This window comes from Ascaphus truei, chromosome 4 (assembly GCF_040206685.1).
Source record: "Ascaphus truei isolate aAscTru1 chromosome 4, aAscTru1.hap1, whole genome shotgun sequence".
Classification (NCBI taxonomy): domain Eukaryota; kingdom Metazoa; phylum Chordata; class Amphibia; order Anura; family Ascaphidae; genus Ascaphus; species Ascaphus truei.
Window position 1 is genome coordinate 272,384,362 of NC_134486.1, and position 24,514 is coordinate 272,408,875.

The following is a 24,514-nucleotide window of genomic DNA, read 5'->3' on the forward strand; positions in this document are numbered from 1 at the left end:
GATGTGCTGGTAGCATGATCATTTGGGGGGAGGGCTTTCAGACTGTTGAATGGACAGTGGGGTAACTTTCTTCTGATGAGCCTCACAACCATGGCCACGAGTGCTGGCTTCCACATGGACCTGGCAGAGGAAGTGGTGTGGCCAGATGATCACGCAAGTTTCACCCGACTTCCAGTTTGGCATAACTCCAGAGATTGGCCAGGCCTCCCTCCTCCGCCGGGCTTTGGACATTTGTGCCCACTTTTCCCCCATTGTCAGCACTCTCACGAAGTGACACAAAGCAGTTTTTAGTGGGCACTTGTTTGTGTAGTGCATGTTCCCCCCCCTCTCCCTCTGCGAGATCATGGCTCTGCTACTGCTAGTTGTAGTGCTGAATACCTGTGAGGTGCAGGAGAGATGAGATGCCAGCGATGGTGTGGGGGTACAGAGCAGACCTTTGGGGATTCCTCTGGTTCTTTCCTTCTTGGTGACATACCAGACATAGGGGGCTTCAGCAAGGCTGAAGGCGGTCCCTGCCAGTGACAGTCCTTACTCTCAATTCCTCTCTCCACACAGACTGCAGCGGGAGTATACATGAGGATGATCTTAATTACAGCAGCCACTGCTGGTGTCATTGCAGCGTATGCTCCAATTGATAAGGTAGGTCCCTGGCTTCTGGGTGGTCCTGGCCTGTCTGTAATGGTGGGGCCTTGGTGGATTAGATTATGCACTCAGCCCATGAGGGTCTGAGCACATGTCTCACTCCCAGCAGGGAGGAGACGAGGAAAGCTCCTACCCCATGAAGGGATAGTCTGGAACCCAATTCACTACTGAAGGACTCACCCCCAAGGGGCTGGACTTCATTCTATAATTTAGGCAAATCCTTGCTGAAGCTCAAAGAGGGAGGGCCCAGGATCTGTACCACCTTTGGCTATCATAGATCAATGTGTCATCTCCACTCCAGTCACTCAGGAAGTCAGCATGAGGGGAAAAACCCCATAGGATAGCCTGTCACTGTCTTACTAGAACTTACATGACAGGGAAGGTAGAGAGATAGCTGGACCAGCCATCACTATATTTGCATGCAATGTATTGAGTGTTATGAATACATAGAAGAGGCATCGGGGCAATGTATTTGGGTAATCCCATGGCTCTGGTGGTAAATGTTGGTGTCTTTGTATTCTGCTCTATCAGGGATATGTTGGGGTAGTTCTACAAAGTGACACAAGTATTTTTAAAATCTGTTGAATATTGAATAATTAATATTTCTTACTTTATCTGGGTCCAAAATAAGTTACTGTAGTTTTGTAGAAAAATAATGCTTTTTATCAACGAGACTCCATTGAAGGCTACGAGACATACTGGGCCATATAAACTAAGCATACGACACCTTCTAGCAATGACTTTTATGGGCTGTAATGCGTATTCCAGCGCTGGAAGATGCATTATGGAAGAAGACTGCTTGGTAAATATGGATCAAAATTGAACAAGTTGAAACTTCTTTTTCTGTGAATTGTGATGTGGGCGTATTAGGGGTGGTATATTCCTATAGAAAGCAAGTGCATCACCAGTTTCCGATGAATTCAAATTAATAAGGGATGTTATATTATAGATTAAACGCTTTGGATGAACACACAAATACAATGGCTTAATGGTGTATATTTTAAGGTGATGATTTAAAAACAAAATAATACTGAATTTTCTAAGATTCCCATGTCCCTTGGGCTACTTGTACAATAATCATATGTAATTTATAAACGTATAAGTGTAGTGTGATTTATTAAAGTAAATGAGTGCAGCCTATGAAATCAAAAAGCGTAATGCCTTCCTCTGTCTTACTGTGTGTCACAGACATGACGGTGTCCCCTTGTGCTCACACATCTCACTGCATTACTACAGGATGTTGTTTACTTGCTATCTCCCTGTCTACCTCCCCCCACGTGCTGCTGTGCGCGAAGCCGTCCTCCGGGTCCCTTGTCTCCTCTCGCTTTCCGTAGCCGGTGAGCTGACGTGTGTGGTGAGCGGAGGAGACGCTCTGATTCCCCCGCAGACATGTCCGCCGACTGGGAGGAAATCCGCAGGCTGGCGGCCGACTTCCAGCGAGCCCAGCTCAACGACACCGTGCAGAAGTGAGGGAGGGGGGAAGAGCAGGGCCTCCCTGCAGAGGAGGGGGAGGCGGGAGGGGGAAGGAGACATGGGGAGTCTTATTTAATTTGCTGAGGCCGACTTCCCTTTTCTTGGGAAGATTTCAGGGCGGTCATTTGAATAGGGAAGTGCAGCTCCTGGAGCAAGGGAAGCGGGTCTCGCAGCGCCTTTAACAGGGTGAGAGATGCACAGAGAGAGGAGAGCAGGCAGTGACAGAGAGAGGAGAGAACAGGCAGTGACAGAGAGCAGGCAGTGAGAGACAGAGAGAGAATGGAGAACAGGCAGTGACAGATCCTGTGCACAGGTGTGAGGCGGGGGCCATGGGATAAGCTCACTGGCAGCAGGTGTCAGTCTCACACAGATCAGGGAAGTCACATTATATATTAAATTGTAGGAATTGCTGATTAGAAACCACGAATCATACTTATTTATTGGCAGGTGAGAGAAGCGAGCAGACACTTCCGTGCACTCGGGTTTATTACAGACTCGTGAAAGTTGAGATATAAATAGTGTGTTGGTAGTTACTGTTGTACATTATATTTTTCATAGTACGTGTCGGTGTGGATCTGCTTGCATGCTGCCACTAAATGGCCTTTAACTCTGTCTATTCTTTATAATAGACTGTGCACTGGCACTGTGTGCCGGTTTGTTCAATCATCTGTGCACATCTGTTTGTGTGTGCATGCACTGTGTCCCTATCTGCCTGTGCACTTTGTCCCCCATCTTTGTGCGCGTGTGACCACACGGTTCCCAGTAACATTTCTGAAAATCCTTTGCCCTGTATTTCCTTTTGTTGGACAGTCCACATCTACGTTAAAGACATCAACCTTCTCTAATGAATCCAATAAGTGAGATTTGGGGATTGTGGATAAATAAATATTAATGGAAAAACATGTCTTCTATAAGTAAGAGTCCAATTAAATCTGTGTGTTTTTGATGACTAAATCAGTGATTGTTGACGTCTCATACTTCAAGACGTACAGACAATGGGCATTAGGTAGGAATATCAGAAATTGCACACAAGAAAGTAAACTGGAATAATATTGTAAAGATTATCAAAAGGGCTACTTGTTCAAATATTAGTTTGCGGGTAAAAATATAAATCATTCTAAATCATTCTAAGCAACAAAAGCAATTTCTTAACCAATTAACTAACTAGTCCATTAGCTTTAGACACTTGACAAGTTTCTTCATCTGGAGGAAGAATGGGATTTCTCCAAATGTTCTGCCGAAGTGCTTGTAAATCCTTTAAATCTCATGTACAGATATTCAGATGCATGTTTCTTGCACACAGGCTGTCTGAGCGTAACTGCATAGAGATTGTTGCTAAACTGATTGCTGAGAAACAGCTGGATGTGGTGCATACTCTTGATGGAAAGGAATATGTTACACCAGCCCAGATTGCTAAGGAGATCAAAGATGAGCTTCAGGTTCGCAGGGGTAAGCATGTTTGTTTATTTATTTTGAATTTTATTTATATATACACACACACATATAGTACGGCCTCGCACATAATATGACCCTAAAGTTCTGCGCATATAATACGAGTACAGTTTTCGGAAGAACATTTTTAGGAAAAAAACATAGACAATATTGCTATCTCATTATTTAAGTTATGGTGGGTGAAAAAGGCGACAAAAAACCTCTACCGTTAGCATATAGCCAATAAAGAATATCACTTGTGAGCACATTCACATGTCTTAGGCCTCGGCCAGGCTCCCTGCTGGTGTGCTGAGGCTCAGGGAAAGCGGGTGCTTTCCCTGGCCTTGCGGTTGCTTACCGCACGCGCTGTCAGCGGGCCGTCTGGGGGTGGGCCAGTGACGTCACGGAGCTGGTTCGCCCTCATTGGGCGAACCGCTCACGTGACCGGCCAGTCACGCCGGGAAGCGGGGGAATTTTAAATTCCCCTAAGACCTACGCTTCCGCGCGCTTGCGGAAGCGTAGGCGAGCCCCTACTAAAGCCGCTCTAATTGCGGCTGTAGGGGCTCCGTGCTGAGTGGGAGCGCGCCTCAGCGCACTAACGCATGCAAGCACTAAACATGGCCGAGGCCTTAGACAGGTCTGCAACCCCTGCCTTTCAACCATTATCACCCAGTATACAGTGCTCCCACTACAGCAAGGGATTCTGGGAAATGACATGCAAACAGACACAGAATGAGGGTGAACCGCTGACGTCACGGGCACGCCCCCCCTGGCACGCCCTCGCCACGTCCCTCATCGCTCAACACTGCAGGACACAGATCTTGGCAAGTACAGGCGTGCGTGACGTCAAGCGCTCGGTCGCACGCGCCTGTACTGTGTCCGAGGCCTGAGAGCATAAAGAGAAGGCTGTGTTGTGAAGCCGGTTTGAATTTTTTTAATGGAGGGCATTGTTAATGGGTTTTTTTGTCAGTTATTGAATAGAATAAACTATTGTTGAGTATCTAGCCATTCTCAATATTTGTGTTTATTGCACTATGTTCATGTTTTTGGTGCCACTTAATTCATTTGACAGACCCTGGATAGGAAGAATAAAATTGCACTTAATTTCCCTCAGACTTATTCCTCTGTTTTCTCGGCTTATAACTAATATTGTGACTTAAATACAATGAATCGGTGACATTATGGTTTTAAAGAATTATACATTGACATACTGTGTTTGATTCAGTCCGGGAAATGATTTGCTACCATTTAATTTGTCTTTCCATTTCTACCAGTTTACAATTAAAATCTGAAGGAGCTGCCAAAACTGTCTCACTCTGACAGCAAAGACGTAACCATTAACAATTGAATTTGCTAAAACTAGATTTTAAAGGAGCAACCCAAGCCGGGTTTTTTTTTGTTTTAATTTTTTAATACAGGATTGCAGTAGGGAGCCTCCACAGCTGAACCTCATTCATTTGAGCTCCGGTACCTCCTGCTTCTGCTGATACTTGCATCCAAAGGGGCTGCTGGTATCACCTGCAGTTTAAAGCCCCAAGTCACATCGGCCAATAGGAAGCCGCACCGGGTGATGTTACGGATTTCTATTGGGCCGCAGGTTGAAAAGCAGCCATAATGTGAACACTGGAGTGACTACCGGCACCCACTACGGAGGCAGGTATTTCCAGAAGCAGGCTCTCTCTTGAGCTGAAATGCATGGGTTTCCATAGACCCTCTGCTTCAATCCTGAATACAAAAAATGAAGGGGGGAAAAACAGGCATAGATTGCCTCTTTAAAGGATTCATTTTAAATACTTTTTTTTTTCTTTTTCAGGCCGAGTGAACATTGTTGACCTGCAACAGGTAAGTTGCTTTATAATGTTTGCACAGGTTGCTGTGTATAATCTTATTTATTTCCTGCGTTTATTACTGTGGTTGGGCGCAATTTTTTTTCTATTTGGGGAAACACCAGAATGCATAATGTTAATATTTTTTTTTTTTTAATAATAAAAAGCGTTGTTTTATTTTAGCAAGCTTTAAAAGTTTAATAAAATGGAAGTGATAAAGTGTGTGTGTGCGCACGCGCACACGTACACGTACACGTACAAACACACATACACATAATCAGGTAGTAAGTAGGTTTGTAGTGCAAAACAGGCACATTAAAATATTTTGGGAAAAAAGTATTCCCTTCTGTTCTTTTACTTTTAAGGTCACTTATAAAGAGAAAATGTCATCATTACATTCAGCTTAACCTCCACACTGCTAACTTACGTTTAGGCTTAAGTGAGGCCACACTCACTGACTTTTCTTCTACCGGAAATATAATGATTAAGTGCTGAATAAGGTGTCTCGTGCATTCCTGCTTCTCCCTACGTTATATTTGTCTTGGTGAATTAATCAGTGGTATTCTATAATACCGGATACTAGTAAGGTTACCCCCGCAACTGTTAAGGTCAGGTATAATGGTGGTGCTCCCTAGGTAGGTAATTGAACAAGAAAACCCAAGAAAATGTAACCTAGTATGGGCACTCGTCCATCAGCTGGATGATTTATGAAAAATGTCAAATTAACTTTATTAGATATCCAATTAGAAATAAAACATAGGTGGTTAAAACGATGATTAAACACATACGTGATAAAAAATTAGACCACTATGTTAAATGCTCAGGATCATAGAAATAAGCTGTGGTAGGGTTTTAGTAAATCCTATCAACAAATGTGTAGATGTAATTATCCACAACAAAGGGGTGAATATAAATATCCCCTGTCCTTTAATAAGAACATGAACTGTAGGGTCTGCTGATAATCTACTATAGCTGAATAGGTGCGGTAATTCTCAACTTCAAACCCTTGCCTGGTCTGCCTGGTTGGTATGAATATGGGTAGTCTAATACCTCCTGGATGTCAAAAAAGGATATAACGATCACAGCAGGCAACGGAAACACTGTGCAAAGTAAGCACACACCGTTGTAATGAAAAAGGGACCCGGCACCAATTTGAGAATAGCAGGCTAGCGAGCGGACTGTATGAGTCTAATCGCGATCCTGCGGTGATGGAAACAATCAGTTAGCCGTGGGGTTGTTGTCAGTTAACCTATTGTACCCCCGTGCTTGCGACTAGAACTGGTAAATAGATAGAAGGATGTACTGAGCAGGTAAGTGAGTCGGATCGCGTTCCTTCAAAGTCTAAGCTATAAGGGCTGTACCTGTCTTGAAAAAGCGTGTTTACGCGAAACGTGCGCGTTGACGATTTTTCATTACAACGGTGTGTGCTTACTTTGCACAGTGTTTCTGTTGCCTGCTGTGATCGTTATATCCTTTTTTGACATCCAGGAGGTATTAGACTACCCATATTCATACCAACCAGGCAGACCAGGCAAGGGTTTGAAGTTGAGAATTACCGCACCTATTCAGCTATAGTAGATTATCAGCAGACCCTACAGTTCATGTTCTTATTAAAGGACAGGGGATATTTATATTCACCCCTTTGTTGTGGATAATTACATCTACACATTTGTTGATAGGATTTACTAAAACCCTACCACAGCTTATTTCTATGATCCTGAGCATTTAACATAGTGGTCTAATTTTTTATCACGTATGTGTTCAATCATCGTTTTAACCACCTATGTTTTATTTCTAATTGGATATCTAATAAAGTTAATTTGACATTTTTCATAAATCATCCAGCTGATGGACGAGTGCCCATACTAGGTTACATTTTCTTGGGTATTCGTATTATTTAAAAAGTAATTATATTATACTAAATATATTTTGCCTAGTGACCAGTTCTTTCATATGAAGAGTTGATGGCAGATTACGTCAGCTTGTCCTGTTTCCTCTACTTTCGCTATACATAGTATTACTAAAGCCCTCACTTGATCTTTGGTTTCAAAGTGACATTTGCTCTGGCTCCTTGTGAGGATGGGACTTGTATGCTGTTCAGTCTTTCAATATTTGTAATAATTGCTGTTATTAAATAATTATGGCACTGGCTTGTCAACTAATCATGTTTTCTTATTTATAGGTGGTCAATGTTGACCTGACTCATATTGAAAGCAGAGCCAATGAAATTGTCAGACTAGACAAAAGTATCCAGCTGGTGCTTGGACAGCTTGTGGATGAGTAAGTAAGCAGAAAGATAGGGTTATATGAGCTGTTCTTAGTGTTGAAAGTTGCCTGAATGACGGGAAGAAAGAGAGCACAGTCCCTGGTAGAAAAAACGGGGTCCAATCAAAGGCTTGCTGATTAAAACAGTTTAATTTGCGGAAGCACCAATAGCATGGCAGTCAGAAAAAAAGCAGTCCTCTAACGCGTTTCACGCACTGGGCACTTTATCAAAGAGTTCTTTGTGTTGCCTTTATGATCATCGTGACATTAGACACGTTAAATTAGCGACTTATTCTCCTCAATTTAAAAAAAAGAGATATTTTTGCATTTTCTGTTATGAAACGTATGCCAGATTCACAGAGGTGCGTTATTGACTTAACGAGATGTTACCTTAAATTAACATCTTGTTAACTGCTAACGAGCATCTTCGCAGCTCACTAACGTAGTGTTAAGTGCTGTTTTCAGCCGTAATGAGCACGTGCGTTATTATAACGGACGTTGGGAATAATGATACGCAAAAGAGCTGTTCCCTCTATCAAGACCTGTTCACAGAGCTCCGTAACAGTTAAAGCTGGGGTTTAACAATGCGTTAGTTGGGTCATAGCTTGCATATTTAGGTAATGTCACGTTATTTGCCCTGATATAATGGAGCTCTGTGGATCTGGCCCTGTGAGTTTTCGGCCAGTAACGGTCCAAATGGTTGCTCCAGAGTATTTTAAATCCAGCCCTGAGTCTCTAAAAACAAGGCCTCCGATTTGGATTCAGATAGCCACTAGTGTTTGTCACAGAAACCAAGCAAAATTAAAATTATTAGCATCTTAAATATGTTACTGTGCTGCTGCTTATACAGTAGCTCCTCACCCAATCCCTTTTGTATTACAGCTTTAGGGAGTTTGAGGGATAGCACAGAATATGCGCCTGACAAGTCTCTAGAGCCACTTTTTCAGAAGAATTACAAAAGTTTTATAACTGGAACCTACTTGATGTATATTTTCTTTTATATAGTGCCAACACTGTGCATAGCACTTTACAAAATAGATATGATAAGTGGTATGTTGGGAGATAATGGTGGTTATTCATCAAAGTTATTCATTCAGATAGTGCTGGTCAGGGCATTATCGCTTAGAAACTCCCATTGAGGTCAAGTGCAGTGTGTGGCAGTGCCGAAGGATGATGGTTGGTAAGGGCTTCTGTAGTCATTTTGAACACTAGACACTAGTCCAGGCGTTTATAATGCTTCGTTCAGTAGGTATTTTTTCATTTTGATTTGAACAGTAGGGGTGAAAAGGAGACGCAGGGATCTTGCGAACGCACAGTGCAGGCAACAAGCAGGGATACTGTAGCCAGAAAGTGAAGTTGAGATGGAGGGGAAGAGGAGTGTAGATCTTTAAAGTTGAGGAGATGATACGGAAGGTATCCTCTCTATCTTATCATTTGTTTGTTGCCTTATCGTTTTTTGTAAGTGTGGAATTATTTTCAAGCTGATTGTTCGCATTCTGACATGTACTTTACACCAACTTGAGATACTTTATAAGCACTTTTATTTGTTTCTCCCGGTGCATTTGTATCTAAAATGATAGCTAGGAAGTTTCAGAATGCTTTGGCATATTGATAGCAGCAATACATTTTATATCTTGAAGATTGATTTGCTTGATGAAAGTGAAAATAAAGAGCCTGCAGTGCATCAATTTGAAGTTTTGGTTTAAAACACTGCTGCAAATCATAGATATAATGTGCTGCTCCATCTCAGAGGTGGCCCCCGAAATGCATATAAAGTTATTCAAAGAGATTTTATTTTGATAAGCAATTGTCAGACAGACCACATTTCTCTGCACTGCACTGCACTGCTCTGTGCTGTACATAGATTTCCAATTTCTCTGAATGCATGTTGATGCACCAAAAGTGTGTACAAGTGAAAGATACCTTGTGACATGTCTATAATTGTGCGGTCACCGTGTTTTTATGTTTTCTGTTTAAATTGATCGCCGGAAAGGGGAAAGGTGTATTGGCGCAGTAGGTTTCTTCAGCTTTTTAAATTAAAAAAATATATATTTTCACAAAAACATTATCCTGTTATCATTTTTGTATTGTTCGTGGCAGCTATGTGTTTTATGATAACAGGCTGCCTCATGCATCTGTTTTCAAAGTGTAAATGGAATTTATTTCCATTTTCTGGTATGAATCCAGTAACTGTGGCCCCTTAACATAAGAGGAAAGTGTCACTAACCCCCATCAAATTATAATAAAACTGAGTCTTAGATTTACAAACCCAAAGGACAAGTGCATGTGTTTCAGGTTACATGAAAATACATCTCCCTACTAGGGGTACAATAAAAGTACATTGAAAGATCGGCAGTTCCAGACAGCGGGAATGTCACAAGTTCAGCAAATCTGTGCCAACTTTTAGTATCTTAAATCCGAGAGTTGTGCATGAAATAGCTTTTGGATAAAACACGGTGTCTGAACAGAGCACAGAGCGATTGAATAATTGGAATTCACAATGCAGTGTTTATTTTTACAGGTGACAGGGGGAAGAGGGGTGGCACGTGTGTTTAATCAGTGACTACCAAAATAGCGTGGCAGTCTGCTGTTCATAGAAACATAGAAAGTGACGAAAGATCAGACCCACTTGGCCCTCCAAGTCTGCCAATTTTTCTATCTGCTGTAACCCGCCAGGCACTATTTGAACTTTGGCTTTCTTTTATATTTAGGATAGCCTTATGTCTATCCCAAGCATTTTTTTATTCCCCTTATAATACCCCTCTGTTGGGACGCTATTCCAGTAATCCACCAGCCTTTCCATAAAGTAGTTCCTTCCATTTCCCCTGGGCCTGCCACCCTGCAGCTTCGGAGCATGACCTCTTGTTCTAGCTTTTCTCCGAAATGTTCTTTGTTGAAAAGTTTGATGTATTTGAAGGTTTTTATCATATGCCCCCTCTTGCTGTTCTGCATATTAAGGTCCTTCAGTACGTCCTGATGATAAGTTTGATGGTGTAGATCAGGGGTGTGCGAAAAAAATTTGGAGGGGGCGCGGGCCCCGCGCTCTTCCCCAAGGCAGTTCAACTAAATGTCGGGTGACCGCGCGAGGTCTCTGTAACTCGCTTACCATGATTCAGCCGGCTTCGGGCGGCGTGTCGCTATGGCAACGCAGCATCAAATGAAGACGCGGGGTGACGTCACATGACCCCACGGCATAATTTGACGCCAGCACGCAGGAAGGGGGGGGCGTGAGCACTGGGGGAGAGCAGGCAATGGGGCGCAGCCCCAGAAGTCCTTCTCTGTACAATCGCTCATTTATTTGTCTTTCTGGAGATACTGTATTGTCTACAGAACTGAACACAGTGAGGTGTGACCAATGATGTATAAAGTAGCATCACCACCTCTCTCTTTCTGCTGCTAATACATCTTCCTCTACAACCTTGCAATAATGAGTCCCTGGTCTCTTTCCGGTACAGTAGTTGAAATTGTATGTACAGTATTTCTTTATATAACGCCATCTATGTACATAGCGCTTCACAGCAGTAATACACAACATAATAATATAACATATAATGGGAATAAGCGTTTGAGACATAGAACTAACATTAGGAATCCCTGCCTCCGAAGAGGGTGTTCTGGTATGTGTGTCTGCAAGGTGCCATGGTTGATGTGTGAGGTGTATAGAATCAGCCACAGAGCTACCCATATGCTTCGTTAAAAGGTGTGTTTTAAGACGGGTCCTAAAGGTGGAGACAGAGGGTGCTAGTTGAATATTGAGGAAAGGACATTCCAGAGGTGTGTGGAAGTGAGTGAGACAGGTTGTTGACGGGGGAGGGCTATTTGCCATTCATCCTGTATTCTGCCTTTAGATTTGCGTGACTCATTATTTGGCCAGTTTTGGCATTAAATTTCCGTTGCCGTGCTATTGACTATTCCTCTAATCTGAAGTCCTAAAATGGAACCCCAGTGCTTTGCAAATTTAGGCCTAGAAACCTACATGTGAAAAGCACAATAGCCAATGAACTGTAACTTTTTATTAGTGGTTAGTTAGGGACTTAATTTGCAGAGGCAATATCTTAGGCTGCGCTTATACAGGTGTCGCCGTCGCAAAAGTTGTATTTCAGGTTTGAGAGACGTCGCTGGCGAAAAGGCCAGTGACGTGTCTCCAAGAGGGAGGGCAGAGTGCAATAGGCGCTCTGTGATGGGTTTAGAGGCAGTCACATGTGGCGACTGTCTCTTCAAAAATCAAATATCAGTGACTACCAGATTTCTGGTAGCACTGTTTCTCCATCGCTTTGTCGCCGTCACGTGCACCATAAGCGACCGCGACAATGCATTTGTTTTGCCACAACGCAACGGCAATGTCATTTTGCCGTCACTGTAAGCGCAGCCTAATGTGGGATTCCAAAGTTAAGATGGTGTGAGCTCCAATGGATTTTTTTTTTTACAAAACCACAAATGGGGAGGATCATTTCTTCTACCCTTATTTCTCCAAAACAGAAAACTGCTGAATCATTTCAGTGTGACTTATGTGATCAGAAATGAAGGCAGGGCTTGAAGAAGAAAAAAGAAATGTGGGCAGTCCTAGTGGGACTTGGGGTTTAAGTTGCTGCTGTAGTTCAGCGAAAGGTGCTTATTCACAAAGCTGCGTTAACTATAGTGCACAGTTTCCCCATTCACTTACCTGGGCATACAGTGCTCACGACAGAGAGTACAAATTTGCGATTGAAGCTGTTGGAAATAACTTGTTTTGTTTTAAAGAAGAGGATCAAAATGCGCTTAACAAAATACATAATTTATGGAGCAGAGAATCTTCATAAATTCCACACAAGGACAACACTTTTTAAATGTAGATTTTCCTGCATTATGCGGGTGCCAGAAATCTCAACCTGTATTTCTTTCTTTATTAGCAACTATCTGGACCAAATAGCAGAAGAGGTTAATGATAAACTGCAGGAAGCTGGCCAAGTGACTATATCAGAGCTGTGCAAGACATATGACCTTCCAGGAGACTTCCTGACAGAGGTGATAAATGTTCCAGCCACAACCATATTTCAAGAGCAATCCTTTATTTTTATTATTTCATTACAGCATACAATCTGCTGCATCTTACATTTACTGGAACATAACGTGGAGGGTAACAATAACCTCACTCCTCCTTTCTATAGAGTACTGTATATTGAGGCGGAATCTCCACAAATGGGAAAGATGCTTTCATACTGCAAGATGTGTTTTGCACCATCAGTTCTATTTTTGTGGGAAATTTTATGAAGTTTAAACATAAGCTTAATTTAAAGCCACAATCCTGTCCAGCTGTGTTTTATTTATTTATTTAATTTTTTTACATACATTTTTACATAATTTGAACCTAGGGTCTCGGGCGCTGACCTGCAGTATTTTCAGCTGCAGTTACTCCCGGGTTCTTGAGATACTTACTGGTGAAGTTATTGGATTAAAGTTCACTCCCGGGGACACAATATGGCCGATAAATCTCTTGGGACTCGCTGGACAATAGCAAACGCAACTTTTTAGTTTCTGGCTTTCTATTGGATAGCACTGATGGCCAGAATTCGAACTGGTGGGTACCCAGAGTTGAAAATGAAGTGGTTTGGTTAAAAAACATTCAGTACAAAAATTTGGCGAGATTGCTCTTTTAATTACAGATAAATGTACAGCATCAAAAGATAAAATAATCCCACCAAAGACAGAGGGGGGGGGGGGGGGGGAAAGCCCTCAATTATATGCACCCTAAACCTATTGTTGTATTAGCTGGATTAGTCCGATGGTAGTGGATTACACACCTTGAAAAAGCATGCACACGCAAAATGCGCGTCGGGAGTCTCCGCTGATGTCATTCTGTCAGCGACGTCCTTCCAATCAGGCAGCTGAATAAGAGCTCCCAACACCACGCGGCGCTGTACTATAAGTAGGTTGGAATCGCTCCAACGCCAATCTAATATCTGCACTACATCTCCACATGCAGTGCACTTTAACCAACAATTTGAATAGAGCTACAGTACATAGTATTGGTGTAGGAGTTTTGGAAAGGGGCCTTCCTCCTACCCTACCTCTCTGTACAGTAGGGCTTAGACCAGTAAATCCGTTTGCAAGCATATACTTTTCATGCATGATTCTAATACCCGGTCTCTGCTTCTGCATCAAGTAACTCTCACTTGACAGGTGTAGGGAACTTGATACAGTGGAAACATTTCTATAGTTACATTGGCAACAATTGAGCTCAGTTGACATACTCCACTCTATCCTACAGCCTTACTAATACTAGAAGGGATTCACTTTATTTGCTCTATTGATTTAGTCAGTGGGCCAAATATCATAAAGTGTTTAATCCTCTACCATCACGTTAATATAACTAGGGTCAGAGTGCATATAATTGGGGCTTTTCCCCCCTCGGTCTTTGAAGGGATTATTTTCTCTTTTGATACAATACAATTTTTTTTTCCCCTAGTGCACCTATCTATAAATGTATAAGGGATGAGCGGGTATCAACCTCTGTGTTCTCTTCACAGAAAAATGCACATAGTGATGTACCTAGGGAAGTTGTGTAATCCTTCAGCAGCTGGAAATCTCTGCGTGGGTTCCCATTTGGAAGAATAGACCCCCCCACATGCAACTGCAGCTTTTACTGTCTCCAGAGCCGCAGCATTTTGCTTTTTATGCCGCGGCTCGGGACAAGAAGTCTGGCTACAACTGTACCTGCCTCCACCAGTACAAAATGCCTCAAATACAAAACATGACAAGTCTGTTGTTTGTAGTTATGTAGTCACATGTATTAATGCATGTGAGTAATTAATTTCAGTGGCAAAACATACATATTTCAAATTGTATTGTTCTCATAAACCACATAACATCTTGAGTGTTATTATGCCGTTTCCCTTAGTATCCTACTACCTTGTATGTACTGTATGTGCTTATATTTTTATTTACTGCTAAACATATACACAGTGCTTCTCAAGACAGACCTTTAGACTATAAGAAAGTAACATACAATCAGTAGATACAGAAACAGAATTGATGCTTGATAATTGTTGTATCTACAGTCTTTGACCCAGCGACTTGGTAGGATTATTCAGGGGAAGATCGATCAAAGCAACAGAGGTGTGATTTATACCGAGGCGTTTGTGTCTCGCCACAGGGCGCGTATCCGGGGTCTTTTCACTGCAATCACAAAGTAAGATTTTGTGTGTATTTCTTTTTAAGCAAACCTGCAGGAAATGATTTTGGTAGTAGAAGAGGTTTCCCAATAAGCTATCAGCAGACTTTATATTCCGGCCTGTATTCTACATAGCATAACACAGCAAGCATGTTTCAAACGCCAAACTCTCATCATATTCAGCCCCTATTTCTCTCTCTCTCTCTCTCTCTCTCTCTCTCTCTCTCTCTCTCTCTCTCTCTCTCTCTCTCTCTCTCTCTCTCTCTCTCTCTCTCTCTCTCTCTCTCTCTCTCTCCCTCTCTCCCTCTCTCCCTCTCTCCCTCTCTCCCTCTCTCCCTCTCTCCCTCTCTCTCTCTATCCCTCTCTCTCTCTATCCTGTGCATAATCTGAGATTGGCAGCCTGACTGTTATTGAAAGTTGTATGGAAGGTTTCCTCTAGAGCAGTGGTGCTCAACTCCCAGTCCTCGTGGCCCCCCAGCAGGTGAAGTTTTAAACCTAACCTGAACATTTGAGATGTGTATGAACAGAGAAACATGCAGTGCAGCATTAGTTTGAAAAAAATGTAAATACCAGAAAAGTGTAAATAAAGATCCACATAGCACACACATACGATGTAGTGGTGAGATTAGGATTTTTGCTAAACGGTTATTTGAAACCAGATTTCATTCTAGACGGGCATAATAATCCTGTTATCTATTTTCTTTGTTGCAGACCAACACCAGTAATCAGTTTGATTTCCCAGTATGGCTTTCAGGAACATCTCCTTTATTGTAAGTGTTTATTTACATCATTTATGCAGGATGTTTTGGATGTGTTTATTTTGTGCGACAGTGTTTCATTCTCCGTTATTGATGCATTTGCTTTAGATTAAGTTTATACACAGATGCAGCGGCCATTATTCGAACATATCACGGAGCCGTTTTCGTGTGCGCTGTTGTACTCCACGCGGCTAATCACACAGTTGCTGTTTTTTACATTTCATGGATTCCGATTTCTTTGGGCGCAATTCTTCGCGTTTCCGTGGCAGAAATAAATGAATTGTGATGTGATGTCAATTTGCACAATTTAAAAACCAGATCACTAAAATTCCATTTTCTGCACTTGATAAACACGAGTCCAAACTCGGTAATGACGCGCCATGACATGGGTATTCCGAGGTATGCAACGCGTGATATGTTCGAATAACGGCCGCTGCATCTGTAGCACACACGTGTGCTGTTCTTAGTGTTACCAGCTATTTCATAAACTATGCAGCTTTTGACAAAAATAACATATGTTTTGTAGTAAAATGTATAGCTTATTTAAATTTTTTTTTTGATAAATGTGTTTTAAGGACCACCAGATTTAATAGATATGTTCTATTTGGAATGTTCATTTAATTGAAACGTATATCAAGAAACGTGCACGCAAAAAAAGTTTTTATTTGTGCAAGATAATAATTTTTCAGAAACAAAAATGTTTTTACTCTGTGCAGAAGAGAAAACTTAAGATCTACTTTGATGCTAAGTATCTGCTATATTTGCTTTCTCTTTAAATGTGGTTTTGCATTGAGCTTTGACATGTCACACACATCCTACAGTATTTAATGAAACCCACACTGAATGTACCAAGAAAGTCCTCTCTTATGAAACCATAGCACTCTGTGCCCCCCCACCACTGCCCCATTATTATTTATTTATATATGTATGTATGTAAGAGAGAGCGGGATGGGCTTGAAATTGGGGTACAGTATATAGTAGAATATTCAGCACCAACACTGCCGTTGAGTCTTGTGGAAATTCTGTGATATACAGCTTTATAACCGGACGTGTTGTTTTCTCTGGGGGACCAATGCAGTCTGCTACGTCTGTCCTTTAATAAGTTGAACTCTCCAGCTGGTGAAGGGGTCCACAATACATTAGTATGCAGCATGTGGTAGGCAATGAAGAGGTTTACTTTACGGATTCTTTTAGAAAGTGCTCCCTGTTTTCATCCTTGCTTGCAGCCCTACTGGAGGAGTTCGTTAACTGTGGACGTTTAAAGGGCACGGTGGTCGGCGGGAGGCAGGATAAGGCTGTGTTTATTCCAGACATCTACGCCAGGACTCAGAGCAATTGGGTGGACGCTTTTTTGAAGCAAAACGGTTACCTAGGTAACCCCTTTCTCTCTCTCTCCCTTCAGAAAACAAGGAGGCCTTTGTGAATCTTGTTTTACAGCTACATTAAGGTGTTTTAGAGAATGCAGCATCTGGGATGGAAACACTGTCTTTTCATTCATTCCGGCAAGACGTGCAATGTGGCTTTATCTTTATTTTATATATAATTAAATATTTTTACGGTACATCCTGTTTTAGATGGAAAATAAAGAAGTGTTGGTTGTATGGCCAGAACAGAGAAAAGCAAAGTTCGCTAATTGCAAGCATTCATTTGGGGTGGGGTGGGAATGCTCACTAATCTCTTAAGAATATGAGGTTTCTAGAAAGAAAGAAAAACTGTGCACAATGCAAATTCACTATGTTTAAACATTCTAGCGAGTGATAAATAAAATGCCCAAGATTATATGTGATAACTGTTAGACGTTTTTTAGATGACTTTTTGGGGTTTCAACTGGGATATTTTTTAAAGAAAAAGATGAAGGACTTGCATACTACGCAATTTTTTGTGATCACCCCAATATGTACAACATATTTCTATTTTTAGCACGTGCGGCTATAATTTCTGTAAAATTCTGAATATATATACAGTATATATTAGAAACTCAATGACCAGTGCTGATGGAGTCGACATCTAATTCCTACACAATTTGATGAGTGCGTATTCAGTGCGGAAGTTCCTGAGTTCCATTAAGAACAAAAGATGACCTCTTGACTGCTCTAAAGGTACCATTAGCAAGGTAGTGAGCGTCTAAATATTTTCTTCTTCCATGTCAGAGTTTGATTCACTGTCCAGACTCGGAATCCCAGACCCCGTTGGCTACATCAGGAAAAGATACAAGTCTGTCCAGTTACTGTATTTAAAGGCAGCATGTGTTGGTCAAGGCATCGTGGATCAAGTGGAAGCTTCAGTTGAGGAAGCGATAAGCTCAGGCGCGTGGCTGGATGTAATGGTAAGTTTTTATCATAAGCTAAACATGGTGGATTGTCACATAAAGATTATTTGGGCAATGTGATTAAAGCATTGTCCTTTTCCAATTCTTTTATTTTAAATACTTTTTAGTACTCCTTATTTTTTTTTACCTACTTCTATCCATTGAAAAATTATTTCACTGTAATGTTTTTTTGTTTTTTTTTTTAAAATCAGCATTTTTTAGTTATTAAAAAAAATCTGTTTCTAGGCCTTTTTTGGGGGGGTGTGACTTTTTTTCTTCCATGTGCTTTAACAATCAGATACAAATATGTTTTTTTATATATCTATGACTAAGATTGTAGTATAATTGGAAATAAATGTTTTAAATATGTTTCTTAAGATGTGTAGTTAGAAAATACTTCTTGTAAATGTGAATCTTTTGCTTACAAGGATAAACATTTTAATTCATCGTCCTAACCTTGTCTGTACTCAGACCTCTTTATTTAATTCACAATGCCTAGATGTATCTTTCAAAACAAAAAGAAGTCTGGAATTAGACCTCACGTAACACGAGTCCGGTGTCCTTCGTAGCTGAATGAGATGAGATGACGAATCTCATAAAATTGGACACCCTTAAGGCTACGGCTCTGCTGTCTGCACTGCACGCACGCACGCCTGCGAGGCTGGCGGTGCGTGCAGCAGAGTTCCCCGGTCTGCAGTGAGCTGCAGGGGAAAAGACGGGGGGGGGGGGAATCATGAGGGCGCGGCCATGACGTCACCCGGCAGTTTCTCCCTCATTGGCTGAACTGCCGGAGGGCGTGGCCTAGTTCTCCATCGCTACTACTAATCACAGTTTTCATGTCTGCCTGAAAAACTGTCCGCGCAGCGTGGCAGCCACCCCTCGCAGCGGCCCCGGCCCCAATGAGGGGCGGCTCTTGTCCCCGCGGGCGCTGCAGCAGCCAGCGGGAACCAAGCCTAATTCAAATCTACAGACTTGAAACCTCTCTCCGAATTGTGGGTGGCATAAGCATTAGCTAATACTGTAAGTCTCAAAAAATGACTTGATCCTCTATGCTTTGTAAGGATACGGTACCTGTTTGGCCTTTATTCAGTAAGCTGTAAAGCAGCTGGGCTGAAGAAAAATTGAATACCATTCATTTTAAAGACGCTCTCCTCTTTTGCAGCACGAGAGGGGAAGCATCTTCACAGCATACAGAATAGGGGCCGTTATATATATCCAGCGTTAGGCTTCCATTAGAATGAGAGATTTTAAGGACACCTCTTACTTACTGTATCATCATTTAAATCGTAGCCGTTGCTGCCAAGCTGTTTTTCTGTGGAAGACGCTGGGATCATACTCCAGCAGGTGATGAGGACTTTGAACAAACCGTCTTCTGCTCGAGTCTTTGGTGACACCGTTGTAGTCAGTGAAATATTTATAATTGAATGCACTGATATCTTCAACAATCTTATGCACCACAAAGCTGAAAAGGTATGTGGGTGTTGTACATTACTATTCTTAATTAAAAAAAAAAAAAAAATTTGTAGTTTCTGGATTTTTGTCTTACATATTTTTGAATAAATATTGCAGAAAAGTAAATGTATTTCTTTCAGTTTAGTTTTTTCTAATTTCTATTGAGCGTTAATAATGGAGGTACTAAAGAAAAGCGTATGAATGCAAAAATAATATCACTTTTATGTTTAGGAGATGAAAAGTAGCCCTGTGTTCCTGGTAACCGAAGAAGATCTTAAGCAAGCATCTATATTCGAAAATGTCACAGTGGGCAAAAAAGATAAAAAGGAAGAAAGACGGAAGAAAGCAACAGGTAAAGTATGAGCTCGTAGCAGTAGTTTCCATCTCACCAAGTTTGTACACATCTGCTGCTTTGCACATGAAAGGGAGCTTTGAAAAGCTTACAGAAACACTAAAGTTGCATTCACTTTTGAAAGCTTTTCGTTAATTTGCTAATATTGCACCCCTCATTTTTAAATCGGTTAACTTCAAACAGTGGGGGTTTACTCCAGTCTTCAAGGGCCACAAACAGGTCAGATTGTCAGCATATCCCTGCTTCTGCACAGGTGGTTCAGTCAGATTGATTGAGCCACCTGTGCTGAAGAAGGGACATCCCCAATACCTGGCCTGTTGGTGGCCCTTAAGGACTGGAGTTGGCCACCCCTGACTTAGAATATTCATAACAGCAGGCCAACATAATTTGAAACCTACAATAATATATTGTCTTTTAAATTCTGGGATGACATTCTTGAGAACGGTAATTGACAATAACAAAATATGTACAGTTTCCATAATAACAGCTGTGCAGGACACGAGTCATTTCATCACCCACAAACAACTTGCGCAGGGTTTGCAATGCCACATAAAAACAGCAATGTATAAACTGTGGGGGACATGCCAAACAAATAGCAACATTTGATGCATGTAAACATGACCATGCTACAGGTACAGGTATGAGGCTTGTGAACCATCTCTTCCGATCGCTCCTATTTGGAAGATCATTACATTGCATTGCGGTTTTAAGAGAGAAAAACCTAACCCTTTCAGTTAGCACAGGTTCTGACATCACATACATTAGAGGCTAAAGATAAATTACCCACTTCAATGCAAATGTACTACTCTTACTGTCTAGTCGGAGTACCAGGAAAAATCATCTACTGTAGGTTTGAATTATTTCCGCAGCAGCCTGGTTTAATCTGAACTGTAATTAAAATTAGTGTCTGTGATATGGGATCATTTGCTTTTGTCAAGCCTTTATATTCAATGGTATGCTCACAAAGAGACCTTTTTAGTAGTTGATGCAATTTAACCCGATGTTGTGCCAGAGTGCAAGAAGCACGTTGTAGCTTTCCAGTGTCTGTGACAGGGTAATGTTCTCATTTCACATTTAGTTTTTTTTCTTTATCTGTCTGATTTTAGTTTTGAATTGGAACTTAACCCCAGTTTGTTTGCTTTATTTGTGGGCCACACTGCATTCCTGAGAGAGGTTTCCAGAAATGGAATCAAGGATTGTCATATAAATAAATGAAATCACTTACTGTACTTTGTAAACTCTCCTTTCCTATTTAACATGAACAAATAAAGTGCATCAGAACTAAAATGAAAGTAAAAACTTCTGTGTAGAAAACAATAATATTAAAAATGTACATGTCAATAAAAATGAAAAAGCTCATAAAGGATTCCCCTTGTCCAAGCGTTCCTCCAGACCTGTGTTCTTATGCTGACTCCTGAGGTGTAATTATGTTATACAGGAGCGTCCCTCCTCAACCTGCAAGGACACCAACATAGTCATCTCTGGAGATGCAGTCACTATATAGAACAATATCCTTTCACGGCCTCAGACAAGTTGATTGGGAACACGGCAGGGGTCAATATCACATGACCCATAGTCCGTGTTCCGGTACTGCCCAATTTGGCTGACTTTGCTTGGAGGAGAGGGAGAGAGAAAGTTAGGAGAGGGCCCATTTAGCCATATACATTCAAATAGATTAACCTATACTCCACCTGGTAAGATACCTGGGAAATATGTGAAATAAATGTCAATGATTTCAGTTGGTATAATTCCCAAGTATTTTAGGTGTGTTTGTTCATGGTATTTCACCATGTGGAGTATAGTTTCAGCTTTATAGGAGCTATGCAAGGCAGTGGGCCCTCCCCTCTCTCCTCACCTCTCTTCCAAAAGCCCTTTTTCAGGGTCTGGATGGGAGTTACACCAAGACATATAAATAACATATCATTTGAAGATAAGTGTTATACTGAAATAATGTGACGTTAACACTATGCTAATGAGCTCAACTAGAGCTGTTATTTTTGCATATAATTACCTTGGTAAATAAGGCATTAACTCAGACAACGTAACTCGTCCCGGTTTTAGGTGACGTCACATTATTTGCCTTGATTTAACAGCACTTCAAAGGCCAAAGTGCTTGTTTTGTAAGCATGCTAAAATACGTTTTTCCCCACCAGAGGGCAGTGGAAGCACGAGAGGAGGAGGAGGTGGTGGTGGTAGTGGAGGTGGTGGAAATGCCAGAGAAATAAAAATAAAAAAGGCAAAGAAGAAGGCAAGAAAAGATGACGACAGCGATGACGAGTCCCAGACAGCAAGCTCACGTAATATATATTGGTCACAGTGTCTCTTTTTTTTTGTGCAAAGTTTGTTTGCAGTTCACTTACTAAAAAACATTGAATTAACCAGTGAGCGATGCAGACAAGTTAAATCTAATATGTTTAGGTTATACTTTGATTCACACCTCAAGCGTTGCCTTCAATAGTTTGAAATACTGCAAGATTTTAGGGCTTTTAAATAAAAAATACATTTCTTTCAGAAGTTGAAAAGTAAGTGCACCTTGGAGAAAGGCTTTAGCATATTTTTGGAAGATATTTTTTTAATTATTCTCTTTTTAGCTATTTAATCCTTTATTTCAATTTTAAACATTGTCTCTGCCTAATGTGTGATTGTCTTACATGTTCAAGTTTTAATGTTAAGTAAAAAACAGAGAACCAAATATTTAATGTTTTTTTTAAATCCTTAAACTGTGATAAACAGTGTTGGAGGAATGTTACACCAAGCAAACAATGCTATTTTGCCATAATTATTTTTAATTGGTGAAAGGTTAAATACTTCAACTGTGATCTGTGCAGTGTATACGCACATATGGAAAGTTCAGCAATATTCAATGTTTTAAACCTAGTAATTAAATAGTGTCATGCTTATAGTCGAGAATGACTACTATATATCAGTTTTATCAGTTTTGACACATGACACTATTTAATTACTGGGGATAAAACTGATATATAGTAGTCATTTAGGACTAGTAAAGTTTGACACTTGAATCATGTTTTATGTTTACTCGCTAGTTAATACTGTTCTTGTCCCCATCAGATAAACACAAGGAACGAGAGATGCCTTTTATGTCTCTGAAAGAAATTCAGGATGTTTTAAGAAAACATGTCTTAGATTGCCCAGATGATCTCATCATTGAGCTCTCTGAAAATTTAATAAGGTTAGTTACCCATCGTATTTTTTTAAATTTATTTTTCTTGTATAATCCGTATGGTTATGTATAAATATATAATTAACTTTATTTCATATAGCGCTTTTCTACCAATGGGACTCAAAGCGCTTCATAAATACAGTATAGTGAGTATATAGGATTTACAGACACAATCCCTGCCCAGATGAGCTTACAATCTATGGTTTTCATGCCTGAGACATAGGGAGATAAAGTGACTTGCCCATGGTCACAAGGTGTGGACACTGGGAATTGAACCTGGTTCCTCTGCTTCATGTCTTTACTCACTCGGCCATTCATTCTCACTAGAGATGGACCGTAAAAAGGTGCTGAGGGAAACTTCATAGAAGTGGGAGTAAAAAGGGGACTGGAAAGACCATGTCATCACACCATGTGGCAGAGTCTATGATGTGGAAGTTGATAGAATTGCTGCTAATAGAAAGACATGTCAGGTATTGGGAAGTTTTTGGCTTAGGGCATCTGATGACATTTTGAGGAAGATCAACAAATTTGATATGTTTAGTAGAGTGATCATAAAGTAATATTTCTATTTTAAATAGCAGATTCTGTATCATTGAGGCCAGTTTAAGAATGAGCACTATTTTGATTTGTAAGGATATGGAATGTGTAAATGTTGTGGCTTACAGTCTCTATGTGAGAGATGGGGCTAATAAACTTTAAGGTACTTATTAGTGACAGGCTTTAGATAGTACAATGCACCTCTTTGCAGGTTACATTTAAGTATGCAGCAAAGGTTACACTGCAAGATACGTTTCAACAATTAGGAAGGATCAAGGTAAACTGAAGTAGTGAGCCATACTCGGTTGTGTGACCCAAGCGGGTGATGTACTCCAGCAGAAAACATCATGACCATGCAGTGGTGGCCACCTACTGAGAACACACATTATTTTTGCCATGGTCTTTTGACAAGATAGTGGGGAACAAAGGTTTTGTCGGGTGCATATATCTGTATTTACCGGTTTTCTTCACACTTTTCTCTTCCTTTCACACTATATTGCTACTCATCACTCTTTATTTATATTTCTCTATTCCCTTCCCTCCCGCTCACTCTGACTTCCACAGTCTTTTCTGTACTGTACCTACTTCTTTACTTGCCTGCTTTTATTTTATTACACTATATAGCTCCTTTTTCCGGAGTGCCCTCTATTCTGACCACCTGACTTTTTTCCATAACAGTCCTCTGCTGTCATCTCTCTGATAGAGTGCAAACCATGTCATGCTTTTAAATCTGCTCTCTGAGGACTCCGCCCCACCACTTGCGTGGGCAAGAAAAGAGTGTGCAGCAGGGTAGGATGCTGTAGTCGTGAAGTCGCTCAGTTAGACCCCCTCTTTAAAAAAATAAAACATAGTTTTACAAGCATTCGGAAGGCAGAACCAATTAAACACTTGTTAATAAATGTGTGTATCTTGCAGGCCCCTAACGAAAAGTTACCAGGAGGTGGTGCGCTCAGTTTTCATGTCCTCAACCTCATCAGCTTCAGGGGCCAGCAGGAAACAGACCATGAAAGACTTCCAAGAAGAAATTTCCAACCTCTACAACAATATCCGTTTGTTTGAAAAAGGAATCAAACTTTTTGCGGGTCAGTGGTGCTATCATTCTGTGAACTGTACCAGCATATCCAACTGTGAGAGAGTAC

General features: G+C 41.0%; 1 protein-coding gene across 1 annotated transcript in view; it reads left to right on the forward strand.

The window, feature by feature from the left end:
* Positions 1–1,939: 1,939 nt before the first annotated feature.
* Positions 1,940–24,514, forward strand: part of UFL1 (UFM1 specific ligase 1) — a 37,484-nt gene continuing 14,909 nt past the window's right edge. The window contains exons 1-14 of the mRNA XM_075597492.1: positions 1,940–2,108; positions 3,419–3,564; positions 5,360–5,388; positions 7,555–7,652; positions 12,527–12,641; positions 14,675–14,805; positions 15,499–15,557; positions 16,772–16,918; positions 17,696–17,871; positions 19,144–19,323; positions 19,537–19,657; positions 21,811–21,954; positions 22,727–22,847; positions 24,291–24,457. Coding sequence (XP_075453607.1) covers positions 2,032–2,108; positions 3,419–3,564; positions 5,360–5,388; positions 7,555–7,652; positions 12,527–12,641; positions 14,675–14,805; positions 15,499–15,557; positions 16,772–16,918; positions 17,696–17,871; positions 19,144–19,323; positions 19,537–19,657; positions 21,811–21,954; positions 22,727–22,847; positions 24,291–24,457 — 1,711 coding nt within the window. The 5' untranslated portion in view covers positions 1,940–2,031. The remainder of the gene's footprint in view (positions 2,109–3,418; positions 3,565–5,359; positions 5,389–7,554; positions 7,653–12,526; positions 12,642–14,674; positions 14,806–15,498; positions 15,558–16,771; positions 16,919–17,695; positions 17,872–19,143; positions 19,324–19,536; positions 19,658–21,810; positions 21,955–22,726; positions 22,848–24,290; positions 24,458–24,514) is intronic.